Genomic DNA, 25607 nt, shown 5'->3' with positions numbered 1-25607 from the left:
AAGAGACTGTTCTGTCCCAGGTGAGTTCGCTTGACTGCCTTATCAAAGATCAAATGTTCATAGATGAGAGGGTCTATATCTGAACACTCTATTCGATTCCATTGGTCAATATATCTATCTTTATGCCAGTACCATGCTGTTTTGACCACAGTGGCTTCAAAATATGCCTTAAAGTCAGGCAGCGTGAGACCTCCAGCTTCATTTTTTTCCTCAAGATACTTTTAGCCATTCAGGGCACACTGCTTTTCCAGATATATTTGTTTATTGGTTTTTCTATTTCTGAAAAGTAAGTTGTTAGGATTTTGATTGGTATTGCATTGAATCTGTAAATCAATTTAGGTAGAATTGACATCTTAACTATATTTAGTCTTCCAATCCATGAACACGGTATGCCCTTCCATCTTCTTAGGTCTTCTGTGATTTCTTTTAACAGTTTCTTGTAGTTTTCTTTGTATAGGTCTTTTGTCTCTTTAGTTAAATTTATTCCTAAGTATTTTATTCTTTTAGTTGCAATTGTAAATGGAATTTGTTTCTTGATTTCCCCCTCAGATTGTTCACTATTAGTGTACAGAAACAATACAGATTTTTGAATGTTGATCTTGTACCCTACCACTTTGCTGTACTCGTTTATTAGCTCTAGTAGTTTTGCTGTGGATTTTTCAGAGTTTTTGACATATAGCAACATATCATCTGCAAACAGTGATAATTTTACTTCTTCCTTTCTAATTTTGATGCCTTGTATTTCTTTTTCTTGTCTAATTGCTCTGGCTAGAACTTCCAACACAATGTTGAATAACAGTGGTGATAGTGGGCATCCTTGTCTTATTCCTGATCTTAGGGGGAAAGTTTTCAATTTTTCCCCATTGAGGACAATATTAGCTGTGGGTTTTTCATATATTCCCTTTATCATTTTAAGGAAATTCCCTTGTATTCCTATCCTTTGAAGTGTTTTCAACAGGAAAGGATGTTGAATCTTGTCAAATGCCTTCTCTGCATCAATTGAGATGATCATGTGATTTTTCTGCTTTGATTTGTTGATATGGTCTTTTACATTAATTGATTTTCTTATGTTGAACTATCAGTGCATACCTGGGATGAATCCTACTTGGTCATGATGTATAATTCTTTTAATGTGTTGCTGGATTCGATTTGCTAGAATTCTGTTGAGGATTTTTGCATCTATATTCATTAGAGAGATTGGTCTGTAGTTTTCTTTTTTTGAAATAAATTTGCCTGGTTTTGGTATGAGGGTGATGTTGGCTTCATAGAATGAATTAGGTAGCTTTCCCTCCACTTCAATTTTTTTGAAGAGTTTGAGGAGAGTTGGTACTAATTCTTTCTGGAATGTTTGGTAGAATTCACATGTGAAGCCGTCTGGTCCTGAACTTTTCTTTTTGGGAAGCTTTTGAATGACTGATTCAATTTCTTTACTTGTGATTGGTTTGTTGAGGTCATCTATTTCTTCTTGAGTCAAAGTTGGTTGTTCATGCCTTTCTAGGAAGTTGTCCATTTCATCTACATTGTTGCATTTATTGGCATAAAGTTGTTCATAGTATCCTGTTATTACCTCCTTTATTTCTGTGGGGTCAGTGGTTATGTCTCCTCTTCCAATTCTGATCTTATTTATTTGAGTCCTCTGTCTTCTTCTTTTTGTCAATCTTGCTAAGGGCCCATCAATCTTATTGATTTTCTCATGGAACCAACTTCTGGTTTTATTGATTTTCTCAATTGTTTTCATGTTCTCAATTTCATTTATTTCTGCTCTAATCTTCATTATTTCTTACCTTTTGCTTGCTTTGGGGTTAGTTTGCTGTTCTTTCTCCAGTTCTTCCAAGTGAACAGTTAATTCCTGTATTTTTGCCATTTCTTCTTTTTTGATATAGGCATTTAGGGTAATAAATTTCCCTCCTAGCACTGCCTTTGCTGCATCCCATAAGTTTTGATATATTGTATTTCATTTTCATTTGCCTCGAGATATTTACTGATTTCCTTGTAATTTCTTCCTTGACCCCCTGGTTGTTTAAGAGTGTGTTGTTGAGCCTCCACATATTTGTGAATTTTCTGGCGCTTTGCCTATTATTGATTTCCAACTTCATTCCCTTATGGTCTGAGAAAGTGTTTTGTATGATTTCAATCTTTTTAAATTTGTTGAGACTTGTTTTGTGACCCAGCATATGGTCTATCTTTGAGAATGATTCATGAGCACTTGAGAAAAAGGTGTATCCTGCTGTTGTGGGGTGTAATGTCCTACAAATGTCTGTTAAGTCTAGCTCATATATTGTAATATTCAAATTCTCTGTTTCTTTATTGATCCTCTGTCAAGATGTTCTGTCCATTGATGAGCGTGGGGAATTGAAGTTTCCAACTATTATGGTAGATGTGTCTATTTCCCTTTTCAGTGTTTGCAGTGTTTGCCTCATGTATTTTGGGGCATTCTGGTTTGGTGCATAAATATTTATGATTGTTATGTCTTTATGTTGAATTGTTCCTTTTATTAGTACATAGTATCCTTCTTTGTCTCTTTTAACTTGTTCTAGTTTGCTAGCTGCTGGAATGCAATATACCAGAAACGGAATGGCTTTTAACAAGGGGAATTTAATGAGTTACTAGTTTACAGTTCTAAGGCCAAGAAAATGTCCCAATTAAAACAAGTCTATAGAAATGTCCAATCAAAGGCATCCAGGGAAAAGATAACTTGGTTCAAGAAGGCCGATGAAGTTCAGGCTCTCTCTCTCAAGTGAGATGGCACATGGCGAACACAGTCAGGGCTTCTCTCTCGGCTAGAGGGCACATGGCGAATACGGCATCATCTGCTAGCTTTGTCTCCTGGGTTCCTATTTCATGAAGCTCCCCGGGAGGCGTCTTCCCGAATACGGCATCATCTGCTAGCTTTGTCTCCTGGCTTCCTATTTCATGAAGCTTCCCGGGAGGTGTCTTCCTTCTTCATCTCCAAAGGTCGCTGACTGGTGGACTCTCTGCTTTGTAGTGTTGCTCTCTCTGAATCTCTCTGAATCTCTCTGAATCTCTCACTCTCCAAAACGCTTCCTCTTCTATAGGATTTCAGAAACCAATCAAGACCCACCCAAATGGGTGGAGACATGTCATCCCCCAATCCAGTTCAACAACCATTCTTAACCAAATCACATCAACCAGGGAGATGATCTCATTACAGTTTCAAACATACAGTATTGAATAGAGACCATTCTACCCTTATGAACTGGGACCTACATTAAAACACGACCTACATTAAAACACGGCTTTTCTTAGGGGGCATGCTTCCCTTCAAACCAGCACAAACTGTTTTACATTTGAAGTCTAATTTGTTGGATATTAGTGTAGCGACTCCTGCTCTTTTCTGGTTGTTATTTGCATGAAATATCTTTTCCCAACCTTTCACTTTCAACCTATGTTTATCTTTGTGTCTAAGAAGTGTTTCCTGTAGACAGCATATAGAAGGATATTGTTTTTTAATCCATTCTGCCAGTCTATGTCTTTTGATTGCGGAGTTCAATCCATTAACATTTAGTGTTATTACTGTTTGGGTAGTACTTTCCTCTACCATTTTGCCTTTTGTATTTTGTATGTCATATCTAATTTTCCTTCTTTCTACACTCTTCTCCACACCTCTCTCTTCTGTCTTTTCATATCTGTCTCTAGTACTCCCTTTAGTATTTCTTGCAGAGCTGGTCTTTCGGTCACAAATTCTCTTAGTGATTTTTTTGTCTGAAAAATGTTTTAATTTCTCTCTCATTTTTGAAGGACAATTTTGCTGGGTATAGAATTCTTGGTTGGCAGTGCTTCTCTTTTAGTAATTTAAAATATCATCCCACTGTGTTCTCGCCTCCATGGTTTCTGCTGAGAAATCTACACATAGTCTTACTGGGTTTCCGTTGTATGTGATAGATTGCTTTTCTCTTGCTGCTTTCAAGATCCTCTTTCTCTTTGACTTCTGACATTCTGACTAGTAAGTGTCTTGGAGAATGTCTATTTGGATCTATTCTCTTTAGGGTATGCTGCACTTCTTGGATCTGTAATTTTAGGTCTTTCTTAAGAGTTGGGAAATTTTCAGTGATAATTACTTCCATTAGTTTTTCTCCTCCTTTTCCCTTCTCTTCTCCTTCTGGGACACCCACAACACGTATATTTGGGCGTTTCATATTATCATTCAATTCCCTGAGTCCCTGCTCATATTTTTCCATTTTTTTCCCTATAGTTTCTGTATCTTGTCAGATTTCAGATGTTCTGTCCTCCAGTTCACTAATCCTAACCTCTGTCTCTTGAAATCTACCATTGTAGGTTTCCATTGTTTTTTTCATCTCTTCTACTGTATCTTTCATCCCCATAAGTTCCGTGATTTGTTTTTTCAGACTTCCCATTTCTTCTTTTTGTTCATTCCTTGCCTTTTTCATATCCTCCCTCAATTCATTGATTTGGTTTTTGATGAGTTTTTCCATGTCTGTTCGTATATTCTGAATTTGTTGTTTCAGCTCTTCTATCTCATTTGAACTATTGGTTTGTTCCTTTGACTAGGCCATATCTTCAATTTTCCTGGTGTGATTTGTTATTTTTTGCTGGTGTCTAGACATTTAATTACCTTCATGAGTTTATTCTGGTGATTGCTTTCACTTCTCTTACCTAGGGTTTTCTTGCTAGATGAATTTGTTGTCTATCTGTTCTTTGACCTTCAGTTCAGCTTTTTATGGACCTCTAGCTTAGGTTTTGTTTAACAGAGGAGAATTTTTCAGTTCTTGTTTTCTTGTTTCTTGCCCTGCTTGTATGGTGCCTTTTCCCTCTCCACCCTTAGGAGGGTCTACGTAGGTATTATAGACTCCAGCCGGGTTTTCCTGGACTAAACTGGCCTCCTATCAGGGGCAAGGAGTCACCTGCATCAGTTTTCCTTGAGGGTGAGACCCAGCAAGACTTAAAAGACTTTCCTGTGAAGTCTCTGAGCTCTGTTTTTCTTATCCTGCCCAGTATGTGGCGCATCTGCCTGCGGGTCGCAACAGCAAAAGACGTTGCGGCACTTAACTTTGGAAGACTCTCCCTGCTGGGGGCGTGATGGAGATGGAGGAGAGGATGTAGGCTGGTTTTAATGGCTTGAAATTGCCATGCCCTGGGGTCTGAATTCCTTGAGGGAGGGATTCCACCTGAGTTGGTCTTCACCCCTCTCCTGGGGAAGGCACAGGTGGGAGACAGCCCTGAAAGCAGCCCGTTTCTGCCTATGCCTGAGGCAGTTGCAACCTGAGAAGTCCCGCCACTGAATCCAGAGGCTGCCAAGTCTCCGTGGAGACACAGCCACTAAAGCCTCCGTTTCCTCCCCTTTCCTCTTTTTCCATGAGCCCAATGAGCGACCCCTGCCTTGACCAGGTTTAGTGTCTCTTTCCTTTCCCTCTGGGAAGCCAACTGTGGGGGAGGGGCGCCGGGCGCCGGCCGCCGCGGCTTAGGGAACTCACGGTTTCGGGGAGGCCTGCAGCTGGTCCAGCTGGTCCCAACTGGGGTGCTCTGTGTGTCTGATCACTGACATGGCTCCGGGAGCTGTTCGGTACTGTTTCTGGTTATTTAGTAGTTGTTCTGGAGGATGAACTAAAACGCGCACATTGCTAAGCTGCCATGTTGGCCCCTCCCCATGGATGGTACCTTTCTACAATGCCTTCTAATACTTCTTAGGATTGAAAGTAATTATCTAAGAACAAAGATTAGCAAATTTTCATCTACCAGACTTTGGCCAAGTTAATTCTTCAAAAATCTCATCTCTCAAGACTTTCTGAGGATTTACATAGCCTGGGGATATTTTTGGAACCTCCACAGCATAGAGGAGCTTGGCAGTGGAAGAAACAAGTGGATTTGCCTTTAATCTTATAAACATCAATACATTTCCCTTTCACAGAGTCCAAAATTTAGAAGTGTTAGAGTTCTCATTGTATGTTAACACCATGTATTTCCCTCATTGCTAAAAATTCTTGCTTTTGTACCCCTCAAATTCTCTTCATTAAACCTATTGTATCCTGTAGTGACCTTCACTTGGGGTGAAAAGGGAGGTGAAAAGAATTGTGGATTGAAAAAAAAGGATTCAGTTTTATGATCAATAATTGTTCTAAAATCATTTTTATGGTATGATACTTATCTAGCAAATTTTTTTAATATATGTCTTGATATTTAACTTTTGCAGCCATGTGACTAATTCTGATCTTTTTTTTCCTACATATTAGGGATCCTTCATCAAAAAACAAAATAAAACAGAAGCATGAAGCCGCTTTAGGAATAAGATTATAAGTCGATATAAATTTTACTGTTCAAGTGTATACATAACTTTATGAAGTAAAAAAACAATAAACCTCTAATTTAGCAATAGTGCAGCTTGTCTTCCTTGTTCAGGGAACACATTTTTATACATCCCTCTTACCATTATAGAGCCTATTGGCAAGTTAAAACTCTTGTGCCAGCATGCCTTTACAAAAATACGTAGAGGGGTGCAAGGGTAGTTCAGTGGTAAATTCTCGACTGCCACGCAGGAGAACCAGGTTTGAGTCCTAGCCCATGTACTCCCTAAACAAACAAACAAGCAAACAAATGAAAAACCAACCAAACAAAAAAATTCAATAAATGGTGCTAAAATAAAGGGATACTCACATGGAAAAAAAAATGAAATGCAACCCCCATACAGCATTCAAAAAAAAAAAAAAAGAATGGATTTTGTTCACACATATTAGCTTATCAATTGCTAGCCAATTCCACTGGCTGAATAAATGACATTTAATTATTCAAACATTGCTTTCTATATATTGTACCCATATTTTGACAGATCACATTTCATTACCTTCAAATGGAGGCTGGCCTGTGGCTGCAGCTGTGGAGCAAGAGGAGCCTCACACACCACACAGATGGCCGTGCTCATGGGAACCATGCTTCCGCACTCTACACATAAGCCCATCTGCACAAAGGAAGACTTGAGATGCAAAAGCTCTTCAAGATCATAGAATATAAGGTTTAATTTACTTCCATAAAATAAGTTTTTAAATAATAACCTTTACTATTTTATTTCTATTAAGTATAAAACCATGTTTGTTTTTTATAGAAAAGAGAGATATGAAAAAATGAAAATATCCATTGACTTACAGCATGACAGAGTGAGGAGGTCAACAAATCCTTTCCCCAAAAAGCAACTGTGAAGTTGAACAAAACTCAAAAACATCCATTTCAACACTCTGGAAGTCAACCAAGGCACCCAACAAACTGAAAATTTCCTGAAAACTATGGGGCTTCAACAAACAAGTAAGAACACTTCAAGTCTGTGTGGTTCTTGCCTGGGACTCCTCCCATCCTCCCCTAGCTCTGCCATCAGGGTAGTTCTACCAGGGCAAGGAAGGTTGTGAAAAACACTAGGTTTGCTGCTACTGATGGCCAGGACTCACTCAATTTGGAGCACTGTAGAATATTTCAGTGGTAAGCAAACAGTGAAGGTCAGCAGCTCTGCTAGCCTGGGACTGTGGTCCAGTTTGGGACAATCAGAAGGCCAGTAAACTAGACAGATATTTAACAGGGAGTTTCAGGAAGTTAATCAGCTATAAGGAATTGATATGCTTTCCACATATCCTTACTTGACAAAAGGCTGTCTGCATGCACAGCAGTAACTAGAGTGAACCCACACCCAAACTCTGGCTGATGGAGACAGCAAATGGAGATGCAAAAAAACAGCATAAAGTAAAGCCTGGGACCAACTTGAGAAAAGCCTGAGGTCTGAATGTTCTTCTCACCCTACACACAAATTCACTAGCAGAAAGTGAAAGCCTTCCTGCTTGAGATGTTTGAGAACAACTTCTAACCAATCTTCAGCTGAACATTAAGCTATGTAAACCCAAGAGTAGCCTCAGACTTAAAAATAAAAATAAGAAAAAATATCATCACTGGCCCCACAACACAGGAGAGACAGACACACAGATTTAATGCAAGCAAACAAACAAAACAACAGGAAGACTCTGGAATTACCATATTACCTAAAATGTCCAGTGTTCAAGAAAAAAAGTATAAGACATGAAAAAAAAAAAAGAAAAAAAAATGAGACCCATACTCAGATGGAAAAAAGTAGTCAATAGAAACAGTCTCTGAGTGCTTCCAGATGTTGTGGTCTTTGTCTACAGATTTCAGAGCAGCCATTACAAAATGTTCAAAGAACTAAATGAAAACATGTTTAATAATTACAAGAAGAAAAAAATTAACAAAAGAAAAAATGAGAGGAAAGTATAATAACAATGAATAGAGGATCTCAATAAAGAAATGAAATTATATTTTAAAAAAAAGAAAAACAACCAAATAGAAACTTTGGAGTTGAAAAATTTTTGTTAACCAAAATGAAAAATTCACTGAAGGAACTCAACAGCAGATCAGAGATGACAGAAGAAAGAATCGATGACCTTGAAGATAGTTCAACAGAAATTGTCCAACCTGAAGAACAGAGACATAAAAGATTGAAGAAATAAAAAGACCATGAAAGGGGGCTTTAAGACAAGAAAAAAACGGACTTTAAGACAAGAAATATTATTAGACATAGAGAGATGTTTCATACTAATGAAGGTTCAATCCATCTGAAAGATACAGCAATTGTAAATATATATAAACCTAACAACAGACTCAAAATCCATGAAGCAAAAACTATGAGCCAGACTTGAGGAATGACTACATATCACTTGATCTCTGTAAGCCCCCACTTTTACTGGTGAACCACAGTGGTGTTGTGGACCTCCAAGAATTAGTGTCCATTCAGAACCAGTGTCTAAGAATCCCCCAAAGGTTTGTGCATTTCCTTTTTCCCAATGCATAGTCACTCTAGTGAAGACCACAGGTGGCTTGGAGGAGGATTTATGGTATGTACTTGAAATGCTACAGGGTCCTTCCTAAAGGGGACCCAGACTCCCCTAAAATCAAAGACTCTGAGTTTGTAAATCGACTTAGGTTTGTAAACTGGACGATGGACTGGGATGGCTCCCTTGTGGTAACTCAAGTTAGATTTTTGGCTATTAGAACCAGATTTATTTGTTTTCTTATATAGACCAAGTAATACTCAACTAGGCTGCCCATTTATTTAGTTTCCAGAAACATCAGCAGATTCTGATGGCTATATATCATTGCTACTCTTCACTTGTCTTTGGCAGTTAAGTGCTGCCAATTGACCTCTGCTATCCTGAGATCCCATTAGCCCAGTGAAATCAGCATGCCCCATGGTCCTATCCGTGATTTGTTTCCTTAGTGTCTATCTCTTTAAAGACCGTCATTTTTTAATCAACAGCACAGACATTTTTATTTCATTTTGTAAACCCCAATACCAGAAAAAAAAAAAAAACCAAAATAGCAAGTATATAAAGATGAACACATTCTGTTTATGGTTTTGATTTTTAAAAATCCAAATATGTTTTCTAACTTTCTATAAAATCAGTGATTGGTCAGTTCCCAGTGCCTGCCCATGCAAAAAAAAAAAAAAAAAAGAATCAGTGATTAGCTGGTATCCATTATTACCTTGAATTAATCAGCTAAAGCTTTTAAATTTAAATATTCTAATCAATCCATAACTTAAATAAACAACCTCTTTGTAAAAAAGGACATATTTCATGGATTTTTATAGGTTTTTAATTTTTACTTCTTTTACATATTCCTAGAATGTATTTCCTTATTGTACCTAAGTTATGAATTGAAATCTCAAATGTGTAGGAAATATTTATCCACGGATGCATCATTAAAACCAGTGATTTCAATATCTTCTGAACCTGTGAGGTCACAAAACAGGAATTGAAGTACAATTTTTTCCAATCTTAATTAGAAAAATATTAAGAAATTATTCAGCCAGTCATTCTTTCAGTGAGTATTTACGCTGTACTTAGTGTGTGTCAGACTAAAAGCAAAGATCAGATAAACTATTGAGAGGTGTAAGGATTCTGCTGCTCACCTGAGCTCCTTCAGGGGGTGGGAGACGACAGCCAAATATGGGCGGGACTGGAGAGCCGCATTCTTGACAGAAGCGAGCAAAGGGATCAGATGGGCGGGGGGCAAGGCAGTGGGCACACCTACAACAAAACAGTTTCCTGATTGGCCATGTTATGAAGGGCCCAGTTAAGAAGACTGGTGAAATTCTAACAGTGTTCAAACACTGGTAAAAACAAAACAAAACAAAAAGGCCAGTCTCAAAGACAATGGGACAAGTTTAAGGCAGATGTTTCCCTAGATCATTTTATTATAATGTAGCCTCACAACTGGAACCCCTGGTGCTCTCTCTTCACCTATAGGCTAGGGCCCATCCCATGTCCTGGCTGGGGCAGGAAGCTTTTCAGTAGCCTTGGCCCACTTTTTAGTGGGCTCTGGCTTTTCCGGTTGCATTAGACTCAGTGTCTGAAAGTAAGCCCTGGGAATTTCAATAATGTTTACACTGCACATTTCTATCTTCCTGCCTGATGGAAGTCTGAGTAACAGGCCTCCTTCCCTGCCACTGTGAAGGTTTGCTATCACTTAAGCCCTGCCTTTGTTTCTGCCTACCTGGTTAGAGTCCCAGTGCCCTGCCTAACAAATTGGTCACTCTTTCTTGGGCATCACCATTTAGCTCCTACCTGCCCATTTGGGTTCTATTGCTCTAAAGAGAATGGATTCCTGAAATTAGTATGTTGTGAAAACCACTTCTGCTATCATGGCTCTCTGAGGAGGCTCGGCCCCTGATCCTGTGACCCAACTATATGAGCTGCTCCTTAGGTCCTATGATGTTTGGATACTGTGTGATGGATGGCTAGACTGTCTCACCCATCTCCATCGTGGCCTCCCAACAATTACCATGATGACTGAGCTCATTTCACATTCTTACCCTATCCCATCCTTCCTTACCAGCCCATATTGTTGAGATTTGAGCATGTCTCCTGCCTGGGCTCACAAGGGCAATAACAGGCTCCTCCTTTCTATACCCAAAACTCATGAAGTGTTGCTCAGCAGCCTATGGAATCACCTGGCTATATCACTGCACTTGTCTTTTCATTTTTAGCAACCCCCTCAGTATCTAGTTTAGTGTCAGCTCTCAGCACAATAGAGAGTGAAATAAGACTTGGGACCTCTCCTGGAAGAGCTTGACTCAGGAGGAGGAAATTCATGGAAAAGATGCTAACACACCATAAAAAATATTAAGACAAAGGCATATAAAATGTGCTTCAAACATTAAAAGGAAAGGGGAAGGATTGAGAAACTTCAGGACATTTAAGCAGGACACAAAAGATTTAAAAGCAGTTTGCCAGAAGGAGAAGAGGGGATGGCATTCCACCCACAAAGAACAGTAGGGAAAGTGGCTCGAAGCAACCATTTTTGAGGAATTTGTTGAACAGTTTGAGGGGCTTCTACCTAAGTGTAAGATGATTAAAAGAGATCAGATGTACTTTCATACCCAAAACAACAAAACCAACAAACAAAAAATATACCCAGAAAACATATATATGAAGCAACACGTTTCAAACATTGGACAATAGTCAATGAACTGTGAGGAAGCGGAAACGACCAATGTGAACCATATGATGGCCCCAGGTTACTGGAGAGAGGGTCCAAGGTAGACTGCAGAGAGGACGAACTCTGATTGAGTTCGTAGCTGAGAGTCTGAGGAGGCCAACTCTGCTAGAGTTCGCAGGAAAGAACATCAGAGGAGAGAGAGCTGCACAGAGAGAAGGAGCTTCAAGGATCTTCAAGTCTTCACCCAAGCACTGATCAGTCTGCACAAGGAAACTCAAGGCCAGAAAAGTAACATACAGAAAATGAGCAGAGGAAATAATCCCCAGGGATCACACAGGGCCAGGAAGTTCATGCTCACACTAGCTAAAGTGGAAAAACTCTGTATGTACTGGAACATTGCATAAGTATTCAATTATTTCAGTAGGAGGGAAAAATTAGCCCTGGACTAAATGATGCCCTGGTCCCATCTAACAAAGCTTAAGAGCCACCTTGAAAAGATGAGACTATTTCCAAGTAACTTGACTGCATTCCAGAACATAGTTTAAGAACTGTTATGGGAGAACAAAAGTATTTAAGACCCAAGGAGGTAAAATTTACAATGTCTTGCATCTAATCCTGCATTCTTTTAAGTTTGCTGGGTAATTCTTATGATTCCATCTTATCTCCTTTGTTGATTTATTAGCTATACCTTTTTTTAGTCGTTGTTTTAGAGTACATATCCTTAATTTATCACCATCTACTCTCAAGTAATATTATACCACTTTATATATAGGATAGATCTTATGAAAGCATACTTTCAACCCCAGTAAAAATAGCATTTGTGTTACTGTTGTCATAAATTTTACTTCTATATATATTATGAACCCACAATTATTTAATCAATCAATTATTTTAAAAGAGATCTTTAAAAAAAAAAAAGGCTGTTATCCTTACCCACATAATAACCATTTCTGGGGTTCTTATTTCCTTTTTGTAAACCAGGTTTCTATCTGGTGTTTTCCTTCTGCCTGAAAGTCTTCCTTTAAATGTTCTTATAGTACAGATCTGGTGGTGATGAGTTATTTCAGCTTTTGTATGTCTCAAAAAGTCTTTCTTTGGGTGGGCCACGGTCGCTCAGCAGGCAAGAATGCTTGCCTGCGATGCCAGAGGACCCGGTTTCGATTCCCGGTGCCTGCCCATGTTAAAAAAAAAAAAAAGTCTTTCCTTGGTCTTTATATGTGCTGGATATAGAATTCTAGGATGGGTTTTTTCTTTCAGTGCTTTAAAGATACTGCTCCACTTTATTCTGGCTTTCACTGTTTCTGATGAGTCTGCTAGCATTCTTTTTTAATTTATTTTTTAGAAGTTATAGATTTATAGAAAAATCATGCAGAAAGTACAGAGCTCCTATATTCTACCCCCTAACCCCCGGTGAACCCCCACTATTATTCTTATCTTTGTTTTATATAATGTGTCTTTTTTCTGTGGCTGCTTTTTTTGTATGTGTGCTGGATGGAGGGGTCACATTTCATTATTTTTTCATGTGAGTATCCCATTATTGCTGCACCATTTGTTGAATTTTTGTTCGGTTAGTTTTTCTTGTTTGTTTTGTTTTGGGGGAAGTGCATGGAACAGGAATCAAACCCAGGTCTCCCACATGGCAGGCAAGAATTTTACCACGGAACTACCCTTGTACCCCCTCTGTGGCTGCTTTTTTTTCACATGGGCAGACACCAGTAATTGAACCTGGGTCTCTGGCATGGCAGGCAAGAAATCTGCCACTGAGCCACCAATGCACTACCCTGTGGCTGCTTTTTAAGATTTTCTCTTTATTATTGTTTTTTTTTTTTTTTTAAGCAATTTGCTCGTGTTTGCCTTGGTATAGTTTTCTTTATATTTTGTGAGCTTGGAGTTCTTAAGTTTTGTATTGTGGTTCAGTTAAGTTACTGAGAAATAGTGTGATTTTTTTGAGGTGGCTTTTAAGCTTTGTTAGACAGAGTCAAAGTAACATTTATCCTAGGGCTAATTTTTTCCTACTACTGAAATAACACCTTTCTGAGATCCTATCAAATGCTCCCTTACATCTGAAGTTTTTCCACTTCGATGTGAACATGAACTTCCTGGCCCTGCATGAGCCCTGGAAATTATTTTTGGACCCCAATGACTTTACTGGTGAATTCTACCAAAACATGTAAAGAAGAAATAATACCAGTTCTACACAAAATCTTTCAGAAGATCGAATAAGAAGGAATACTTCTAAACTCATTCCAGGAAGCCAGAAGTTTCCTAATACTAAAACCAGAAAAAAACTACTGACAAATAGCCCCATGCTGATATATGTAAAAATTCTAAACATTTTAGCAAATCAAATTCAACAACATATAAAAAGGATAATATTCCAAGTGGGATTTATGTCAGAAAAGCAATGTTGATTTAACATTTTAAAACTAATCATTACAATTCACAATATTAACAGAAAGAGAAAAACATGATCATTTCTATAAATGCAGAAAATGCTTTTTAGAAAATCCAACATCCATTTCTGATTTAAAAACAAACAAAAAAAACACTTCAGCAAACTAGGAATAGAAGAGCATTTCCTCAAACTGATAAAGGTCACAAACAAAAATCTATAGCTAACATATTTAATGGTAAAAGGCAGGACAAAGGTGTTCACTGCCACTACTTCCATCCAAAATTGTATTCGAGGTTCTGGCCACTATAGTAAGTTAAGAAAAAGAAATAAAAGATATCCAGATTGGACAGGGAAGAAGTAAAATGGCATGCAGATGATCTGATAACCTACATAGAAAATCTATGAAATATTCCAAAACAAAAAAAAAAGCTAACAGAATAAGTGAGTTACCAAGGTTGTAGGACACAAGGCCACTACACAAAAATCAATTACATTTTAAATTCTAGGAATGAATAGTAAGAAATTGAAGTTCAAAAAGCAACACTTTGTGATAGTATCAAACACATTAAGTAGGGGAAGGGGGAGATAAGTACGAGTTTGCAAAAATTTTTTTAAAAAATTAATTAAAAAACATGAACTACTTAAGGATAAAATGATAAAATATGTATACTTAAATTAAAAATACTGCTGAAAGAAATTAAACAAGACCTAAATAAATGGCAAGATATCTCATTTTCATGAAGTGTAAAACTCAATGTTATTAAAAATGTCAATTCTCTCTAAACTGATATATAGATTCAATGCAATCCAACAAAATCCCATAAGAATTTTAGCAAAAATTGGCAAGCTGATTTAAAAGTGTATTTGAAAATATAAAGAATCTATCATAGTCAAAACATCTTTGTAAAAGAAAAGCAAGGCTGGCAAATTTACAATACTTGATTTCAAGACTTATTTTAAAGCTACAATAATCAAGGCAGGGTGTGTAGTGAATAAATATAGACAAACATTAATGGAACAGAATACAGAGTCCAAAAATAGGCAAATATTGTCAATTTATTTTTGACAAATATTCCAAAACCAACAAAGAAAGAATAATTTTTTGGTAAATGGTGCTGGAATAAATAGATGGCTATATGCAAAAATATGAACTACAACCCTTACCTCATACAAAAATGGATCAAAGACTATAACATAAAAGATAAACTTAAAAACTTCTAGAAGAAAACAGGAAAATCTTAGTGATATCAGGTGTGGTTTAATAAGACAAAATAAGCATGAAGTATAAAAGCAAAATAATAAATTATACTTCATCAAAATTTAAAACTTTAGCACTTCAAAAACAACGTTAAGAAAATAAAAAGATAAGCCAAAGACCAGGAGAAAATATTTGCAAACACATATTTGACAAAGAACACATATGACTCTATAATAAGAAAACATATAATCCTATTCTTTAAATGAGCAAAAGTTTAAACAGACACTTCATCAAAGACAATGTAAGGATGGTAAATAAGTACATGAAAAGAATGCTCAACATCATGAGACACTAGAAAAATATAAATTAAAACTATAATAAGATACTACCACACTCTTACTAGAAAGAATAACTATAAAAATAAAAATGTTAACAATGATTTAGAGAAACCAGAATTATTATATACTGCTGGTAGGAATTTAAAACGATGCAACTACTTTGGAAAAGTTTGGCAGTTTCTTAAAAAGTTAAACACACTTATTATATCACCCAGCCATTCTACCCCTAGTTATTTACCCAAGAGAAATGAAAGCATCTGCCCATACAACAACTTGTACAACAATATTTATAGCAACTTTATCTGTAATCGTTTTTGACACATTCATCCATCAATAGGTGAATGGATAAACAAACTGTAGTATATCCATAAACTGTAATAATACTTGGAAATATAAAAGAAATAAATATTTGTTATACGTAATAACATGAATCTCAAAATAATTATGCAGAGTGAAAGAAGCCTGGTAAAAAAAAGAGTACATACTGTATTATTCCATTTACATAGAGAATCAAAATGCAAACTAAGCTATGGTGACAAGAATCAGATCAGGTTGGTAGGGGATGGGAGGGGTGCATGGGAGGGATTAAAAAATGGTGCAAGGAAACGTTTGGAAGTGAAGGATTTATTCATTTTCTTGATTGTGGGGAAAGTTTTGTGTTTTATATATATATCAACTGTACTTTTTAAATATATGCAGTTTGCTATCTGTCAATTATACCTTAAAAAGCTGTAAAAAATTAATAAAGAAAAATTTGGGAGGATGGTAAACAACATTGTTATTTTCTATCCTTACATTATCTTTGTCCATGTGTCTCAAGAGGTTCTTAGAAAGAACAAAGGCAATGCAACACTTACTTGAGAAAGTCTGTCTCCCTTTGAATTCTTGTAATCTCAGTACTGGTTAAACTTTTGTGGCTGGCTATGTGAGCAAAACTAGGGAACTGAAATTTGGAAAAAAAAAGATTCACGTGAAATCAATATAATATGGTAAAGGCCATGGAAACTCAAATTCCATTAAAAATTCATTTTAGTGTTTTCTCTTATATCAAGTGTCCATCTTTAAAAAAAATGATAAGGAAAGTTATAAATAACTATTAACCCAGTACCCAACATTTATAAAAATTACTTAGCAATATTCATAATTATATATATGTACATATATTTCATTAAATACAAAACTTATATAAATAAGATACCTGATTTTACCACAGATAAAGACAGGATTTTTTAAAAATCTAAGTTTGCTCTCAAAGATTATATCTCTGGGTAATTCAAAAGGAGTCGCTTATAAGAAAATATGCAGCAGTTGTCTACTGTTGTCAAGAAACCTTTAACTCACTTCAACAAACCTGTATTTGAGCATCCTCTTCGTTCCAGGCACTGTGCTTGATGCAGGGATGAGGACAATGATAAATATTACATGGTCTCTGCCTTCAAGGAGCTGACTCTTGTACATATAAAATAAGTGAAATACAATGCATAAATGTTGTGACAAATTTGTGTTGAGTCTCATGGAAACCCAGAGGGGGGCAAATAATCACATTCACTTGCTTGGGGGCTTTCCAAGAGGGTGTAACATCTGAGCTGGGCTTTGAAGAGTAAAGAGAAGTTTGTCAAGAGGACAGAAGGGAAAGAAGGAACCAAGGAGAGAAAACTCCCTTGCAAAGGCAAGGTGACAGAGCAGTCCACAGTATGCTGGGACCTGCAAGTGCTTTGATGTGGTCCAGAGGTCAGAGCGGTGGAAGACCGAGATGGGAAAGGAAAATTGCAGGAAGAATGTGAAGGGGGATAAGCTAACGTTTAAGGAGGGTCTAATAGGAGTAAATTATGCAGGCATTTTGTAGCCATTATCTTCTTGACATTTCACAATGACCCAATGAGGTGGATAATCTTATCCCCATATTGTTTTATTTTTGTAACATTTTGTTTTCATGTAATTTCAAACTTGCAGGAAAGGTGCAAGGGCAGACAAATGATACCAGTTTGGCCAGTTGTTTACATTTATATTTTGCCCCATTTACTTTATCATTTGCTCTCTCTGAATCATATGAGAGTAAACTACAGTTATGATGTTCCTTTACTCCTAAATAATCCCACACACTTCCTAAGAGCAAGGATGTTCTCTTAAACAACAACAACACAATTATCAAAATCAAGAATGTTGACAATAATACAATCCTATTATCAAGTCCACAGACCTTATTCAGATTTTGTCAATTGTGCCAATAATGTTCTTTAGCCTATATATAAATATATATTTTTTCTTTTCCAGGGTCCTGTCCATATCACACTTTACATTTCATTGTCATGTCACTTTTGCCTCCTTTAATCTAGAATACCTCCTCAGTCTTTCTTTGTCTTTCATGACCTTGATATTTTCAAAGAGTAACCGACCAATTGTTTTGGTAGAGTCTCCTTCAATTTGGTTTGGTCTGATATTTGCTTGTGATTAGATTCAGTCATGCCTTCTGGCATGAATACCAGAGAAATTACATTGCCCCCTTCTCAGTACATCAGATCAAGAGGCACATATAACAACTCCATTTTGAGATGAGGATGCTAAGGCTCTGAGAGTTTGAGTCACTGACTTGAGGTCATATCAACAGGAAGTAGACGTTTGAACACAGGCCTATCTGACAAATTCCCATCTACTACAACGCCTGTGGGCAGAGCTTAGGACTCTAGACTTTATTTTCCAGGCTTTATTCTGAAGTCAGAGTTCACAGTTGCTTTTGTGTCAAATCCAACATGGACTAGATCAGAGGTTGCAGAATGGTGGCACATTGGCCAAATCAAGCCTGCTATTGAGTTTCTATTGAGTTGCCAAAGCGTGCTTCAGACTGTATTAAGTTGAAATATTTAGAAGAATTTAGGTGAAGAAAAAAAAGTGGAAGAAAAAATTTTTGTGGTCCTTTTATGGCTTTCTGAACTCCAAATTACCCCAAATTTGGCTTTGTCCCTATAGTTCTAGTTGTGAGGGATTCCAAATCTTTGAATCTTTATATATTATTTTACTCTATTCTTTCTTTGGAAGCAACTCCTCAACAATTCCAGGTAATCCAAATATTCATGCACAAAGAAAAGAACTCTTTCCAGATCCATTACACATAATTATGGTCATGCAAGACTGTTTTTGTGAAAATGATTGTGTTCTGTCATATACTAATCAATCTTCAAATAGTTGTAGAAGCCCTATAGCAGACTTGTGATCTTGCTTTATTTCTTGTTAGGGTCACTCAATCTTTGGTAGAGGAAATCTCCCATAAAGCCTGGAATTTATAAATTGGCTTTAACTCGTATCTTGGAGGCTTGCTATATAAACTGTAGTATTGAAAAAAACTTCTCAAAATGATATTTTTGTTTCTCCAAAGCAGTATTCTTATTTGGGCTCCACTGTGTCCTGTCCACAGTTGTGTGTGCTCATTTCCATTTGGAAACCAGATAATATTTTTCCAGAAGATTGGAAAAGAGCAACTGTCTATTGTAGTGACGGTTGTCCTTTTGTCTAGTGGGGTTTTACAAGCAGGCCTTATGGGGTCTGATAGTGGGTTGGAAGACGGAGGAAGCCAGGAGGTCAAGCTGAGTTAAATCAGTCATAGAGATTGAAAATGAAGAAAAAGGTTTGACCTAGGGGTAAAGATAGTTTGGTACTCTGGCCAGTGATTCTCAGGCCATGCTGATCATCAAAAGCCATCTATGGAACCCAACGCAGGGCCATGGAATCCAATTACCTAGGAAGACTGCAGGAAGGGGTGGCTGGGAATCTATACATTTATTTAAAGTTCTTCCTGGGTGATTCTGGTATGTAACCAGGTTTGAGAACCATGCTCTTTATATCTGATAAGTATGAGCAGCCCTGGAATCTTGGGTACACAATGTGCAGTTGTGGCTGGATGGAAAGCCTCAAGTCTTATGACTCTAGGTGTACTCTGCTTGGGGCTCAGATAGGAGGAGGGGAAGGGCTCCTGGGATGTCGTTAGATGCCAGAAGTCAACCTGACTTCCTGGCTTCCTCCATCTTCCCACACACTATTTGATAAACAGTGGGAAATTAAAACTCTATAATAGTAATAGTAGGCAACTAGTATGAGGGCTTCTTTCCTGTATTACAGGAGCAAGAATACATTTTAATTAAGGTCACCAATCACCTCCCTCTTGTCAAATCCAATGGGCAATTCGCTGTCCTTCCCTAATTTTAATCCTCAGTAACATCTGACATAGAGGACTTTCTCCTTGAAATCTTTTCTTCTCTTGGCTTCTATGGTACCACATTCTGCTAGTGTTCATACTACTTCTAAGGCTATGCTCTTCAATTTCTAAATTAAGGGATTTGTTTTCTGTCACCTTCTCTTCATTTTTCCTACACTCTTGGTAGGTGATCTCATTCAGTACCAAGCTTTAATGCCATCTATATATTGAATAATCCCAAATGCATATCTCAAGCCCTGACCTCCCTCCTGAGTCTTAACTTGCATATCTAAAAATCTGATGAGCCCCTTTCATACCTGCTCCTCCATGGTGGTCCCCATTTCAGTTACTAGCCCCACCATCTCCAGATGCTCAGGCCAAAACCATGACTCATTCTTAAATTTTCCTCCTTTTCCCATCCATTCTCTCCCTCAATCAAACCTGTCAACTCTGGACTTCAAAATACATCTGGATTCCAACCACCTCCTAATCTCACCACAGCTACAATCTTGGCCCAAGCTAAGGATACAAAAGTCTCCTAAATGACTCCTCTACAGTCTAATTTCTGGGCAATGGCCAAAGTGAAAAAACTTAAATGTTTTTTTCATGTAAATGTAAAATGTAAATGGGCTTGTATCTTGCACTACATGTGGATTCCTTTTACAATTAAAATAAAGCCCAAAATTCTTGCAAAATGAATTGATACTCAAGACCGATCTCATCAGTAATTCGCAACCGGGCCTGCCCATAGTATAATAAGATAGATATTTGTACCCTAAAGATTTTCCTTAGAAGTTACCTGGGGCTGGTGGGTAGGTAGTCTAGAACCTGACTCTTCACAGTAAGCTAGGATTTCCAGTGGACTCTCTGAGAAGCGAAGATCTTTCAGCATTTTAGAGTCAGTTCTTTCACCTATCCCAAGGTCTAAAATTATAGTAAAAAAGACTGTTCTGTGAACATCAGCAGTTATATATATATATATATATAAAACCATGCAAATATTTCTTTATATTGGAAACCTTTTAACAAGAGATTGCTATCATCACATTCATGCCCTAGAAGTAACAATTACATAGAGTCCTCACTCAGTGAATTAGCAGAGAAAAAAAAAATTAGCCCAGACTGAAAAAGTAAAATACTGCCCTGCTACCTTCCATAACATACCACATGAAGATGAGAAAGGTTAGCAGGAAATATTATTTCTCCCAAGAATACAGTGCAGTAAAATGTCATAAGAACCTCCTCTTTAAGTGACTACTATTTCTTACTCACCAAGAAATCTTATTCTCCAAAATCACTGATTATCAGAAACTTTGCCATTTGAAATCATAGCATTAAGAATAAAAACAACCCACGCTGGAGGATCTAGGTCACTTTAACATGGAAAAGTAGCCTTAATTTCCAATCTTTCAGGAGACCCAAGTTTGAATCTTGACCATACACCTCAATTAATTAATTAATTAATTAAAATTTCCATCCTTCGTGAAGAACTTCAGATAAGGGATTTCAGAACCCAAGATGCCATGTTTATCTTAATTTTGTTGTTCCCAAGGTACAACAAACCAGGACAAACAAGGCCTGTGAAGGGAAACCAGGTCTGGGTTCCCTTCACAGGCCAGACCTGATTTTGACCCATTCACTCACAGCCCTGTTTTGCTTTGAGCCTATCAAAACTCTGCTTTGGAGGTGCAAGGGTAGTTCAGTGGTAGAATTCTCACCTGCCATGTGGGAGACCTGGGTCTGATTCCCAACCCATGCACTTCCCAAAACAAACACGCAAAACAAAGAAACATAACAAACAAACAAATTCAACAAACGGTACTGCAATAACAGGATACTCACATGGAAAAAGAATGAAATGTGACTCCCACCATATAGCATACAAAAAAAACAAACCTAAAAACCTCTACTTTGATTTAAATCTCACCTGAACTCCACCCTTCCCCCAAATCCTCTGACTCTATCTTTTTTTCTTTCTTTGTTTATTTCCACGGTTCCTCTGATGTGTGGTCTCCCTTGCTGCAGTGAATCAGTAAATCTCACTTTGTTGGACTGCCTGATTATCCCACATGATCATAAGCTGTTTGAACTATGACAGCATTAAAACTCAAATTATACTTAACTTTCCTATTTCAGTATTTCTTATTCCACTACCTCTTCCCACAGGAAAATAAGCACTGACCCTGTTTGGGGAGTTTAGAATTCTAAACCTTATCTTTGCTCTGTCACATCATACCTGGAAACTTTCTAATTGGAACATTCCAACCAGGTTTCTTCTCTTTCTTCCTTAGTTTTGATTCCAAAAATCCATTTTTCAGTTTCTAGGAATGAAAAGATTGCCTATCAGTTACTTGATTATGCCCATTTACAAAGTGAAAATTAAAATTTACATGGTAGAGGTAGCATGCATTTGTTACTTGCAAGGGTTTACAATAGTTTTTTCAAAGAGACCTGTTTAACCTTCCTAAAGAAACCCCAGGTTTGTATCTGGGCTGCTCGGCTGGTAGCATGCCTGGTTATTAGGCCCCACAAGATTAAGCAGCCAGGACAGGAGGAGGCAGTAGTACAGGAAGGCAGGATGTTGGAGTTCTGAGGGTCTGAGAAATAATGAAGGTGGCACCAGACCCAAAGGACAAAGGTAAGAGTCCAGTCAGACCAAGATGGGTTTTATGTAGGCTACCTTCCCACACCTACTCCTTAAATGGCCTTCTTTCTGGACTTTCTTTTCCACAGACTTAGTCCCTTACACCTGATTCAAGACTGAGCACCTGCTGAGACAAGTGGGCTCAACTTGAGTCTCACATCATGCCTGTACCCACTGCTTTGGTCCCATAGCATTCTCTCTCTGGCCTCAGTTCTATCCTTTGAACTCAATGGGCCTTCCCAATAGCCTTCTCTGTTCCCCCCAGTGAGACCCCCATAACTATGATCTCTTGGTTAGTTGCCTCTTCATGGAGAAGCCCCTTCTTTTGTTCTGCTCCTTGGATCTATCTCATTGATGTTCACACCCCAGGGACAATTTTCAAGCTTCTTTCTTAGATAGGTCTAGTTCTCTAAAGAGGTGAGGCTTTACAGCCATTTGTGCAGGAAGATTTCAACGTAATAGAAAGCTATACCCTCTGAGCACTTCTACCAGTTCTCATGATCTATTCAACAAGTATACATTCACTACCTTCTTCTGTCAGCCCCCGTGCAAGGCAATGAAAAAGACAGATATATTCTCTGCAATCCTGGAGTTTTCAGTGGATGGGAAAACAGACAAGGAACAAAATAATTATAAATTCAAAGCATTTTATAAAAGGAGAAAACCCAGGTGCTTGGAGACCAATGATAGGGCACAAACAACCCAGTTGAGTTTGGCTGCAGATTATGTAAAGAAGTTGTAGACAAAGCAAGAGAGGCCAGCTGAGGACAGAAACTGATTACCTAAGATACTAGGCTAAAAGTTTCTGCTTTCTTTAGTAGGTAAGGGAAAGTCATACAAGACAAACTGAGTATAGGCAGTGATGTGGGGTAGGAATTCTACTTTTCAGGATGGAGACAGGTCTAACCAAATGCAGGGAATTCAGGAAATATAATTTGCAATGGATGAGGGTGACTTCAATTTTAAGGGTCTGACTGTGAGCAGGAAGGGTGAAATGAAAGGGAAGATGTGACCACTGAAAAAGGAGGAACCAAGAATGTGGTGACTATCTAGATGAATTATAGCTTTATTACTTGCCTGCTTTGAAGAATCTTTGAGAACATTTTCAACATTTTCTTCAGAAGAAACCACAGTTGGTGGTTCATAGTCTACCTGAAACACCTTTGTTACAATTCCACTCTGTCTGCAATCTCTGAAAGTGATTGTTAAAAAAGTTTGTTACACAAAGATTCAAAGAAAAAGTGGTAATTATGATGACTCTATTAAAGTCCCTTAGTCTAACTACTAAATGTGTTATATTTTAAACTGGAGAGCTCAAAATAAAACTTCTATAGAATTTCCTTACCTTAGTCTCACTTTGGTTTTCTATTGCTATGTAACAAATTACCCCAAGACACTGCGGCTTAAAACCCAACTCCATGGTTAACAGGGCTCAGTGGGTAGTTCTTGTTGTGTTTGTAGTCAGATGTCAGCTGGGACTAGAGTCAACTCAAGTTTTAACTGGGCTGGCCATCCAAAATGTCTTCTTCAGTCCTCTCTCTTTCCATGTCAGCATGGGCAGTTTTTTATATGGTGGCTGGCTTCTCCTACTGTATATGTTCAAGAGCCCAAAGCAAACACTACAACACTTCTAATGATCCAGCCTCATAAGTCTGAAGTATTTCATTGTTCAAAAGCAAGTCACGGAAGGGGTGCATTTGGCTGGGGTGGGGGATAAGAACAGGGATTGACTACAAATGGGCACAAGGGAATTTTGCAGAGTGATTGACATGTTCTAAGACTGGATTGCAGTAATAGTTGCACAAATGTACAAATTTACAAAGTGGTAGAATGCTTGCTTTCCATGCAGGAGACCTGGGTTCGATTCCCAGATCCCCCCCCCACACACACACACACACACAAAAAGCAATTAATGAAGCCAGACTAGATTCAAGAAGGGCTATGAAGGGTTCACTGGCAGGCCATTTTTGAAAACTAACAACCACAATCATTATCAAGACATGACTTAAGCCTTAAATTATTCTAAAACAAAGAATGGGGTTACATAGTTATCATATCATGTAAGTCAAGAGAATTTTCCTTACACTTTTTTAGGTAGCATAGCATATGCTGGTTTGGGAGATTTCAACTGCTATTCTGCAAATATTAACTATGTCTTTAATTTAGTCATAATATTTCACAATCTTGTTTTTCTCTGCTGCAGCAGGAGTTCTATGAGAAAGCAAAATAGAGGTTTCCATGACTAAAAGATGGTGGAGATTTCATCTCAGTACCTGCAACTCATATTTACTTTCCTTTACTAAGGTATAATTCACATGCCATAAAATTTACCCATTTTAAGTGTAGAGTTTGATGAGACTTTGTAAATTTGTACATTTGTGCAACTATTACTGCAATCCAGTCTTAGAACATGTCAATCACTCTGCAAAATTCCCTTGTGCCCATTTGTAGTCAATCCCTGTTCTTATGCCCCACCCCAGGCAAATGCCAATCTGCTTTCTCTCTCTATAGAAATGTAATATAAATGTAATATAAATGTACTCATACAAACATAGTCTTATATAGCTGGCTTCTTTCACTTACCATGTTTTTAAGTTCATCAATATTGCATGTGTCATAAGTTTGCTCATTCTTATTTTTGAGCAGTATCCTATTTAATGGATGTACCACAATGTGTTTATCCATTTGCCAATTGTTGGTTATTTGGGTTATCATATATTTGCCAAACATGGTTATTTCCATGTTTGGGCAATTATGACTAAGGCTACTATATACAGTCATACAAAAGTTTTTGTATGAATATATGTTTTCATTTATTGTGGGTGGAATTGCTAGGTCATACAGTTAAGTGTATGTTTAACTTTTTAAAGAACTGCCAAATTGGCTGTTTCATTCTACATTCTTACCAGCGTATCTGAGAGTTCCAGTTTCCCCACATCTTTGCCAATATTTGATAGTGCTATCTTTTCTGATCATCTACCCTGGATCATGTTCTCTGTAGGTTTATACCTAAGCAGCCAAGAACTGTCCTAATGGTAGGGGCACAGAGAAGTTTCCACCTTGTTGCTCCACAGTCTGTAAGACATCGCTCATGTCCTCACGATACAACATGGCTGAACACCATATCCACATTCCCACCAGTGGGAAGCAGGACCTCCCTCTTCCCTTTAAGAGCACACTCTGAAAATTGTACCCATCACTTCTACACACATCCCACTGGCCACAACTGCATAGGTCTCTTGGCTGTAAGAATTGGGATACCATCATGAGAGCAATTAGTGTATTTATTTGATGTTTAACTCTCACACCCATTAACTTGTATTGAAGGCCAACAGCTGGAACCCAGGCTTCCTATTTCACATGCTCCACATGGATTA

The 25607-nt window shown here is 37.7% G+C and overlaps 1 protein-coding gene across 4 annotated transcripts in view; it reads right to left on the bottom strand.

The window, feature by feature from the left end:
- The window catches only part of DZANK1 (double zinc ribbon and ankyrin repeat domains 1), a 114502-nt gene that overhangs the window by 60053 nt on the left and 28842 nt on the right, over positions 1-25607 (bottom strand). For all 4 annotated transcript variants that reach the window (XR_013157183.1, XM_077114890.1, XM_077114891.1 and 1 more), the window contains exons 4-9: positions 23308-23422; positions 21823-21907; positions 20386-20510; positions 16255-16340; positions 9938-10055; positions 6818-6931 (exon numbers count right to left, since the gene is read on the bottom strand). Coding sequence is in view for 3 of the 4 variants with exons in the window: in XM_077114890.1 (XP_076971005.1) it covers positions 6818-6931; positions 9938-10055; positions 16255-16340; positions 20386-20510; positions 21823-21907; positions 23308-23422 (643 nt within the window). In the remaining variant the exon portion in view is untranslated. The remainder of the gene's footprint in view (positions 1-6817; positions 6932-9937; positions 10056-16254; positions 16341-20385; positions 20511-21822; positions 21908-23307; positions 23423-25607) is intronic.

The sequence above is a fragment of the Tamandua tetradactyla genome, chromosome 1 (genome assembly GCF_023851605.1).
Source record: "Tamandua tetradactyla isolate mTamTet1 chromosome 1, mTamTet1.pri, whole genome shotgun sequence".
Classification (NCBI taxonomy): Eukaryota; Metazoa; Chordata; class Mammalia; order Pilosa; family Myrmecophagidae; genus Tamandua; species Tamandua tetradactyla.
The sequence above is the reverse complement of the archived record's forward strand: the minus strand, read 5'-3'. Positions and strand labels throughout refer to the sequence as shown.